At 43.3% G+C, this 10,622-nt stretch overlaps 1 protein-coding gene across 3 annotated transcripts; it reads right to left on the reverse strand.

Annotated features, from left to right (window-relative positions):
* Positions 1-376: 376 nt before the first annotated feature.
* Positions 377-9,917, reverse strand: PTP4A1 (protein tyrosine phosphatase 4A1). 3 transcript variants are annotated; one of them, XM_036413674.2, is made up of 6 exons: positions 9,774-9,917; positions 5,540-6,082; positions 4,165-4,257; positions 3,729-3,859; positions 2,310-2,384; positions 377-1,772 (listed from the first exon to the last, which is right to left on the reverse strand). In XM_036413674.2, the coding sequence occupies exons 2-6, from the start codon at positions 5,642-5,644 to the stop codon at positions 1,655-1,657; spliced, it is 522 nt and encodes a 173-aa protein (XP_036269567.1). In that variant the 5' UTR covers positions 5,645-6,082; positions 9,774-9,917; the 3' UTR covers positions 377-1,654. The 3 variants fall into 3 exon arrangements, with proteins under 3 accessions (XP_036269567.1, XP_036269568.1, XP_036269569.1); XM_036413675.1 differs by having other exon boundaries at positions 5,540-6,079; positions 9,774-9,914; XM_036413676.2 differs by lacking the exon at positions 9,774-9,917 and adding an exon at positions 7,857-7,875.
* Positions 9,918-10,622: the final 705 nt, after the last annotated feature.

The raw sequence follows: 10,622 nt of genomic DNA on the forward strand, positions 1-10,622 counted from the left end.
AGAAAGTAATAGGGAAAGTTAGAAACATTGATGAGAGGAACATCAATCGGCTGCCTCCCACACACCCCCTACTGCGGATGTGCCCGCAACCAAAGTACATGCCCTTGACCGGAATCAAACCTGGGACTTTTGAGTCTGCAAGGCTGATTCTCTATCTACTGAGCCAAACTAGTTAGTGCTAAAAAGCAGTTTATAATGAAAAGCACTTTTAATAGTTTTCATGACCCTAACAAATTGTCTATAAGCTTACTAAAATGACTTCATTTAAAATTCATTAAAAACACACACACCTTTCTTCAAATGGTGCTCGTTACTAAGTGAAATGCAATTCGGTCTCAACATGTTCCCAAGTAACTTTAAGCAAAAACAGTGTCAGTGATGATAAATGCATCTCATTTATTTAGATGTTTAAGCTCTCGCACTAAATTTTTACAAGCTGGTGAACACTGACAAATTATTTCTCCCACAGAACTATAACCACACATTCCCAAACAGTATAAATATATGGTTGAACTAACATCAATACACATCACCATTTTATCAATTACATAATAAAACAAATTATCAAGTATCCAAATATTAAGTTACACAGCTCAAAAGGCATATAAAATATTAGATGTCTGCTCAATTCATTAGCAGAAACCCATTTTTTTTTTTTGCAAGAGGGTGGGAAGGAAAAAAAGAAAAATCACACTTCCAAACAAAAATAAGTTGGTAAACTTCAGAATGTATGAAAAAAAAAAATACAAGAATTCAGAATTTTTATGATTAAGAATCATTTCAGCTACAACAAAGCATGTCTACCTTTAAAAAAATATTTACCAAAGAGCATATTCTACATGTTCCACACAAGACAAAGGCAACATCTTACTAAAAATACTTAGTAGCCCCCTCTCAATCTTTCCTCAGGCCCTCCCTATAAGTTGCACATTAAGTGCAAACATTAAAATTAACTGTAAGGCTTTTTGTCTGGAAACATTAAAGACATGTGCTTCTATACAATGTAGATTTTCAAAATGGAGGCTTTCCATAACAGCACAAAATGAGACTTATAGAAAGACATTAAATAATAACCAAGACTTTGTATAAAAATCAAAAAGTTGAGCAAACCTGATGTATACTTGTATGAATGTGGGAGATGTAAACAAAGTGAGCAGGCAAACAATCACATATAGGCCCTACTTTCTATGTTTGAAATGACTGAAGGGATAAACCACATAAGGTCCAGAGTGTTCATAGTTCCTGGGATTTTAGTTCTGTATGAAACTAAAATATACAAGTATTGTGCTGGGTATTTTGGCACCTAATCTTTCTAAATCTTTTATATATCGTTAAGATTCTGACATGGGAATAGATTTATTAAAGACATAACTCAATACTGCATGATTTCAGGAAAAGTAAATTGGTACAAATGATAAGCAGATTTTAAATGCTGAACAGTAAGAATCTTGCCAAGTGTCAAAATAGGTTGATCATAACCCAAACATAGAGGTTGCAATTCTGTCAAGCTTGTGGCTAGATAAAACTGCTTTTCAACCCTCTTTTGGAAGCTTCATTAGACTTATTCACCAAGCCAACATGTTGGCTAATATATATGACAAATTAGGTCCTATCTCAAGTTCCACTTTCAAGGCAATGGCATCAGGCACCCGTTTTATTGAATGCAACAGTTGTTTCTATGACCAGTGGACTCTTTGAAGCGCAGCCGCATTTTCGGACGATACTTCTCCAGATACAGAAGCTGCTTGCTGTTAAAAGCTCCACGCCGCTTTCTGAAAAGGAAAAACAAAACATGGAAGTGATTAAAGCAGCAGCCCTCCATTAATAACATTCACTGTGTTATAGGCAGTTATGACTACTCTTGTGGCACTTTATCTTTTGATTATTACATTGTGACCTAATGCAGAAACATGGATAGGCATACATGTGTAAATGGAATGCAAAAAGGAAAAAAGATCTTTATTTTTAGATTTTAATACTATATTAAAAATGGTCAGATCAGCCGGGACAGGTTTGGCTCAGTGGATAGAGCGTCGGCCTGCGGACTGAAAGGTCCTGGGTTCGATTCCGGTCAAGGGCATGTACCTTGGTTGCGGGCACATCCCCAGTGGGGGTGATGCAAGAGGCAGCTGATCAATGATTCTTTATTACTGTCTTTTATTTTTTTTTACAATAGCTAAGATTTTTTTTTTTTAACTATTCCAAATAACTTTATTTTTTAAAATATATTTTATTGATTTTTTTTGTTTGTTTTGTTTTTTTTGCCCCCCTCCCTCACTCCCACACATCCCCTCCCTCCTATTACTTACTGTCTTATGAACTGTACTGCATCTTCATATTTCATTCCACCTTCGATTAATGCTAGGGCAACAAGCACTGGAGCTCTGGTAAGGCAAGAATTTGATAAATCATTTTCACAAAACCAAGCCTGGGATAATTCAATATCCCAAACACTAGAGGCCTGAGACTAAATTTTGTGGGGGTTGAGGGGATGGGGTGGGAGAGAGGAGAAGGTAAGTCCCTCAGCCCAGCTGCACTCTCTCCTATCTGAGACCCCTTGAGGGATGTCCGATTGCCTGGTGGAATCGGACCTAAATGGGCAGTTGGACACCCCCCCTCACAATCCAGGATTGCTGGCTCCCAACTGCTCGCCTGCCTGCCCCTAACCACTTCTGCCTGCCAGCTGATCACCCATTAACCACTCCCCTGTCCACTTGATTGCCCCTAACTGCACTCCCCTGTCGGCCATCTTTGACCACATAGGGGTGGCCATCTTGTGTATTGGAGTGATGTTCAATTTGCTTATTATCTCTTTATTAGATAGGATTCCCCAATACAATACTATTATTCATTATACTTCCTATATAATACCATGTAGTAAATGTTGATTTACGCTAAAAAATTTAGTACCAATATTTTCATATTAAACCTAGAACCAAAAATGAAATATGCCCTTAACTATTACAAATTTAGAAGTTAAAGCTTGTATTATTGGAAAAGAATCTTGGAAATATTTAGGAGAGAACATAAGTCTTGATAACTGCAGACAATTTTATTTTTCTGAGTTCCGAGCCCTAAAAATATTTACCACTTAAAAATTTTGTTTTTAGCCAAAACCGGTTTGGCTCAGTGGTAGAACGTCGGTCTGCGGACTGAGGGGTCCCAGGTTCGATTCCAGTCAAGGGCATGTACCTGGGTTGCTGACACATCCCCAGTAGGGGGTGTGCAAGAGGCAGCTGGTCGATGTTTCTCTCTCATCGACGTTTCTAGCTCTCTATATCTCTCCCTTCCTCTCTGTAAAAAAATCAATAAAATATATTAAAAAAAATGTTTTTAAATGTCATTAACTCCTTTCTAAAGACCTCTAGAAATGTGCTTTCTTGGGTAAGAAGTTACTACTGAATCAGAATCACTAGGATCCTATCAAAAGTACACCATAAGCAAACTACCTTAGAGACAAATTCACAATCCTCTTTCCTGATATTAACGACGACTCCAAAAGCTTGGATATAACCTAGCACACAGGAGCCAAGTACAAATTGTAGCTATAGCATTTTTTAGTTCCAGCTGTGCTGGAAATACAGTATTTTGTTACAATTTATCCATTTTTAAATTTACAGTTCAGTAAGTAATTTAACAAAGAAGTGACTCCTGAGTTTTTGTTGTAGTATCAAGTTTTACTAAAAATAAGACAAATGTCATTAACTGAATTTAAGAAATTCTCTTACCTTCCAAGGCCTGCAACACAATGTACAGCAATACAACAACCAGGTTCTTCACGAAACTTAATTTTTACAAGATTTATCCAATCATCAACAATCTGGTTGGATGGTGGTGCACCATCGTCAAAAGGCCAATCCTAAGTCAAAAGAAGAAACATTTTAGATTTTTAATATATCACTAATATTTTCTAAAATTTTAACACTCAATTGTTTTTAAATACATCCTAATATATTTAAACTTGAGTTTTGAGACTCCAATGTCAATGAAATGTAAATAAATGCCAAATCTTTATAAAAATATTTTATTACTCCAAACCCTTGGTTGGCTTCACCTTTATTTTGAAATTAAGATACTGCATAATTAAGGTTTAATTCAATGATTTATTTCAATAAACTTTTATAGCACAGTATCATAAATGCATAGGAATTATTAGATACTTACAAGAACTTGGATGCCTTCTTTCTCCACAAGAGTAGTGTCATAAGTTGCTTCACATACTCTTACTATTGTGGTAACACCATACTTCTTAAGTTCCTGGATAAAACACATAAAAAAAAAAAAAATACTCAATAGTCTTTATACCATGTCACTATTGCCACCATTTGCCATTATGAATATCTCTCCAATAGATATTGAGGGTTACCAAAAAATCATGAAATAGCATAGCCTATGTATATTTAATAGAGAAGTGAGATCTTGTTTTAAAAATGACAATACTAAAATAGCATAAAAGAATAAGGCAATGTTAAACATTACATGCTTTAATAAATTAAAAGTTTTAAAAAAATATTCCCAGCCCTAGCCAGGTTGGCTCAGTTGACAGTGTCAGTTTGAGGACTGAAGCGTTCCTGGTCTGATTCCAGACAAGGGCATGTACCTGGGTTGCAGGCTTGATCCCCTACCCTGGTTGGGCATGTGGGAGGCAACCAATTAATGTGTCATCTCTCTCACATTGATGTTTGTCTCCCCCACTCCCTCTCACTCATTAAAAATCAATGGAAAAATATCCTGTGGTGAAGATTAACAACCACAAAAATTCCCAGGTCCTTCATAGTGAAGTTTTGTTTATAGTTATGGTGTCCCACTGGTTAGTTGGAGATGAAGCACTAGTGAAAGAGAATTAGAAGTGATTCATAAATAAAGGTAAACAGAACTAAAGGAATCTCATAAGTCCTTAAACTATAGGCTTCAAGATTCATACTGCATTTACTAAAAATCTTAACTCTCCTGTCTAAAAAAAATATATATATCTTAATATAAAAACTATCCTATGATCTGCAAGGCCAAGTTATTGTTTCTGAGTATCTGCACATATCTGTAAAACACATATACATCCAAATACATCATTCAGCATTACATTCCTTCCTGATAGGCAAGAGGCACAGAGTGAGACACTTTTGGTGACAGCAACCCTTAGGAAGCAGTAGAATTGGTTAACTGAAAATTGGATTCTACATATCAAATGGGGTCCAAGATAAATATTAATTTTGTTTTGTGGTATTAGCCATTACATAAAGCTGATATATTAACAATCCATGCAAATGGAAACCCTCCTCCTATAAATTTCATATAAGCAAGAGCCATACTATTAACACTGTCCACATAAATCTAAAGTAAGCAAACTTCAAGTACATGTTCTTTGAATGTGTAACAATTTACTTTTAACCTAAAGACAACTCTGATATTTCATTTCTGGAACTTGGAATTGTAGGCATATATCTCAGAATTTCCCAAAATATTCTGTTAAACAAAAAGCTCCACTATCAAACTGTCAAGTTTAAGAAACATTTTTTAAAAAGTATCAATCAAAACTTACCTCTATGAATTTGTTTAAGGTCGCATTGGTTGGATTGTGTGTAATAAGAAATCTCATGTTCTTGTATGTGACTTCCACAGGAGCTGGGCGGTTCATTCGAGCCATGATAATTTAGTTAAAAAACACTCAATAGGGTTATGAAAGAATTTAAAAATCGAATACAGAAACGATGCAAAGAAACTGAGTCTACTTCAATATACTCCACTTGAAATTCTCAGTGCTTTGAGTGACGTTGGGAGTAATGGGAAATGAAATGAACCTCCTAACAAGAAGCAGCAACTCTTCAATCCAGTAATACTGAGGCAATAGAAAGGAAGTGCACTGAGGTTTACCCCATCCAGGTCAGAACTTGTAAAATGCTCTGCAGTTTTCAGTTCAACACTTCTGTGTCCAGATTAACCACTCATATGGGGGCTTCTTGGTGGAGCAGTAATGAATTTCTACAGTTCACTTGTCTGCATAGAGGTCGTGCTGTGCCTGGCAATAATCTCCACTGCCCTTCAGAAACTCCATAAATGTGTGACCAAGAACACCACAGAACTGCTGTTTAAAAAAGAAAGGGAGAGAGAAAGAGAAAGTTATTTTCCAATTCAAAAGGAACATATTATTCTATTAAAGTACTTAAGTGCACAAGGATCTTTTTAAATTTTGGCCCAGGCTACTATTTTAACTTTTATTTGAACTAAAAAAATACAAGAATAATTACAGGTCTAATCAATAAACAAAAAACAAGCATTCACAAATTACTGATCTAATGCACCCCCTCCCCAAAGAATATCACTATCATATCTGGTCAATGTCCCTTTCAATATAGTCAGTTGTTTTACATTGTTACAAAATACATGTACAACTTTCCATACTGATTTTTCCAACTAATAAAGTATTTTTAATATTATAAGTTTATGAAAACTCTGAAGCTGTTAATCTTCCCATAATTTACTTTTCTAAAGACAACCAATATATTTTTGAAAAACAAATAAATTGGTTCTCAAAATGATTATATGTAAATTATCTCACTTGATCCTTAATAACCAATTAATTTATCATTTTTTTTAAAAAACAGATTTTCCTCATTTAAGTCTCTGGAAATTACAAAGTTGTTATGTGAAGTATTATAAAATGTATGTTTATAAATGAAAACAAAAAAATTCCCATTTATAACTATAAACAATAATTTCAATAATATTCTTTATCTTAAAATCAAAATTTCATTCATCCAGCTTTAAACAATATCTAATTCAAAAGGGTAGAGAAGCCAAAACCGGTTTTGCTCAGTGGATAGAACATAGGACTGTGGACTGAAAGGTCCTGGGTCGATTCCCATCAAGGGCATGCACCTTCGTGGTGGATACATCCCCAGTAGGGAGAGTGCAGGAGGCAGCTGATCGATCTCTCTCTCTCATTGATGTTTCTAATTCTCTCTCTTCCTCTCTGTAAAAAAATAAATAAAATATATTTAAAAGACAAAAACAAAACACAAAAAACCCAAATGGCTAAAGAAGTGGTAAGTAGTGAAAACCACTCTACATTTTCTTTCATAGGTCTCAAAAGCAAGGGAACTTCCATCACCAATACATAAATTTGTATTTTCTCCAAGTTCCCCTTTAAGAACTAAATCAGTTTTGTTACTATAAAACATTAAACGAATACACACAAGCTATTCTCAGAATATGTACAAAAAAAGCATCAATGTCAGATGTTATCTCCTCCCCAGTAGTCTTGTTCCTAAGAAATTTGCTTACTTAGAATAAGAAAAGAAATATTACTAGCAGGTTAACAAGAGCACACAGTGCCAGCCTGCCACTGCTCCAAAAAGGTTATATTTATTCTTACAAGTTAATGTCAAATAAAATTAAAAATTATAACAAAAGTTTCAATTAATTTTCTAGATTTAAATTTAAATATAAGTATTTGAAGTCTTACATTTAAACTATGTGCTCCTATTTTCACTTACATCTTTAAATAGATTCCCATGTTAGTCATAGATTCTAGAAAAACTTAACTAAAATTTGAATAACCCACACAGAAACTAGCAGAAAACATCCAGTCAGAAACCAACGTCGTTTTTCTGCCAAAACAATGGGACAAAGGTCTTTCCGTAAGATAATTTTCATTATTCCAAATTTGTTCAAATGAGCCTTGGAGGTTGCCATTTCACTTGCTAGCTGGGTTAAAAAATTAGTGACCATATTATCACTAAGGATTCTACTCTTACAGTGAATAGAGGGCAACCTGGAAATAATTCCAAGTCTAACCTCTCATCTCAAATCCTAAATATAACTTTCCTTGAATTAAAAAACAACACATGACGACATACCCTAAATTAAGGAAGCCACTTGTAAAGCTGTTGAAGGCAATGAGTCTTTTCAGTATTCTGATTTCCAGGTAGTACTATTTATTCTTTTGCAATTATAAGCCAATTTGTAAGCAGTTTTATCAGCCAGAGGAGAAAACAGTATAGAAATAATTCACTTGGTGAATGTTATTTTTTTACAGGGGAGCCAGCCAGCGGTTGAAGGTGGGTAGGGGGTCGGGGATTGGGGTGGGGTGGGGGGCACCTTCCAAAGCAGCAGTGACCACTGACTGACACCTATCCTCTTTCCTTTCCTTCCCACACGCCCGCAGCCCTCCCTAATTTCCCCCGTAAACGTCCTGTAACAGGCTGCCCAGAAACACCAGCCAATTTCTCTTCTTATTTGAGTTGCATATAAAAACGGGGGGGGGGGGGGGGGGGGAAGAGCAATTTCAGAGGCTTACGTCAGATGGCAGAGTCCAGGCAGTTCAATCTGTCTAACAGCTTTGCAGAAACACTCAGCTGGAGTCTGTCCTACACCTACTTGTATTCTAGGTAACGCATCCAGCACAAAGCCTGTAGGACAGACAGGCTGCCTACTCTGGGGAAGGATCTAGCTTTTTTTTTTTTTTTTTTCCCCCAACTAAAATTCACTACCATCAGGCCACCCCCCCACCCCCCAAGGCCCTCCAAAAAACACTTCACTTTAAAAAGTTTCAGTGGAGCATGGTCGCAGCATCTGGATCCCAAGCGGGGCCCGCGGCTCCGAGCACACTCGTGGCCAGTAACTTCCTACGTGCTCCGGGGAGGAGGGGGGCTGCCGCGGACGGAAGGCAAACCTTGCCGCCCCGGCTCAGGCCGGCATCTGCAGCCGCGAGCCAACAGAGGGGCAGGCCCCACGTTAGCGACACCGGAGCGACAGCAGCAAAGCCCCGGGGAGAGGGCGCCGGCGGGCCCCGCGGGACTGGCAGGGGGAGCCTCCGCGCTGCCGCCCTGAAAGTTTCCAAGGCCATCGCTCGGCCTGCCCCCCCCAAAACCCAAAAGGACAAGACGCAACTTGTCTCCCTTTATGCCGGAGCCCGGAGCGGGCGTCCAGTCCGGGGGCAGCTCCCATCGCCAGGCGGGGACGGAGGAGAGCGCGCGGGGCGGGGAGCCGGCGCCCTCACCTCGTCGTTGCGCTCGGGCCCCCCGCGGGGCTGGCGCGGCCTCCGGACGGTCCGTGCCCCGGGGCCCGCCCGCGGCACCCCCTCTCCGCGCCGCAATCACGGGTTCTCGCGGCGCCCTCGATCAGTCCGGCGCGGGCGCCGAGGCCATCTTGTGTGGAGGCGCCGGTGCTGGCCGCGGAGCACGAAGGTGGCCCCCCGGGAGCTCCGGGCCGAGGCCGTGTGCTCCTCCCCCGCGCCCGGCCGGCTCTGGAGGCGACCCCGCCGCCGCCGCGCCCTGCCCGCCCCGGATCCGGCTCCGCAGTGACACGCGCGCCCCTCGCCCCACCCCACCCCGCCCCGGGCCACGTCTGCCGGCGCCCCGGGCGGGCCCGCTGTCTCGGCGGCCAAACAAAGGGGCCTCGGGACGCCGCGGGGCCCGGGCCGGGCGCGCCGGGCTGCAGGGCCGAGGGCGGAGGCGGCGGTCACAAAGCGGCTTTTGTGCCGCCCGACCCGCGCGGCGCAGGCCCGGCCCCGCCGCCCGCGCCGCCCCGGGGCTGCTCGGAAGGACGAGGAAGCGGGTGCCTTCCGCCGCCAACCGCCCCCCCTTCCCTCTCTCCTTCCACCGCAGTCCCCGCTGTCCGCCTCCCCCGGCCGGTCGTAGCCCGGCTCCGTCCCACCCGGGGGGACCCATCGACAACGGGCTCCGAACAAAGGCGACGACGATGGGGGCCGGAAGGGGGGGGGGATCCGGCCGCGGCGTCCCGGCCCGGGCGGCGGCGGCGCGCCGGGTACTCACAGGAATATGTTTACTCATTGAAGATTGTGGCCTAATCATACAGCCGGTCCCGAGGCGGCGGCGACCCAGACGGCGGCGGAGAAGACGGCGGCAGGGCAGGGGGCGGCAGTGCAGGCGGCGGCGGGGCGGCGGCGGCAGTGCGGGCGGCGGCGGGGGCACCACGCGACCATGCAGGGAACCGCTCCGGGAGAGCGCGCAGCCGAGCCGGTCCGCAGTGCACGGGGCCAATACGCGCGCCGAGGCTCCCGTGCGTCACAGACGCCGCCCTTTATAGCCGGCGCGACGTGCGAGGCGCCGGCCGCCAATCACGGCAGCGGGGGTTGGTGGGAGGGAGGGCCGGAGCGCGGGGGGGGGGGGGGGGGGGGGGCGCGGAAAGCCCGCCCCCTGCTGACGTCACGGCGCGGCGGCTGCCGCCGGCGTGAACCGGTTGATGAATGGCGAGGCGCCCCTGGGCGCGGGAGGGAGCGGGAGGGAGGGGGCCGTACGTAGTAGGACTCGGGGGGCGGGGGCTCTCGGGGGGGGGGGCGGAAGGGATGGGAAAAGCTTCCGATCGGTGGATTGGGGGTGGGCCGGGGGGGAGGGCCGGAGAGGAGGAGAGCGAGGATCGCGCCGCAAACCCTGGGTCATGTGAAAACCACCGAGGGCGGCACAGGTTACACAGAAGGCATGGAGTTTGCCTCCAACTTAAAATTGCACAATCCCTTTGGGGCTGGAACCGTGTCTCAGCCCGGATCCTGCTGCTGGCGTCCACCCTAAGTCCTAAGCGCGGTCATCTGGTCAGCGGTGCACCTGGGCACCGGGGCCTTCCTCCCACGACCTCCGTCATCGCATCATCTCTATGTCGCCTGA

Source organism: Pipistrellus kuhlii, unplaced genomic scaffold (assembly GCF_014108245.1).
Source record: "Pipistrellus kuhlii isolate mPipKuh1 unplaced genomic scaffold, mPipKuh1.p scaffold_m20_p_5, whole genome shotgun sequence".
Taxonomy (NCBI): Eukaryota; Metazoa; Chordata; class Mammalia; order Chiroptera; family Vespertilionidae; genus Pipistrellus; species Pipistrellus kuhlii.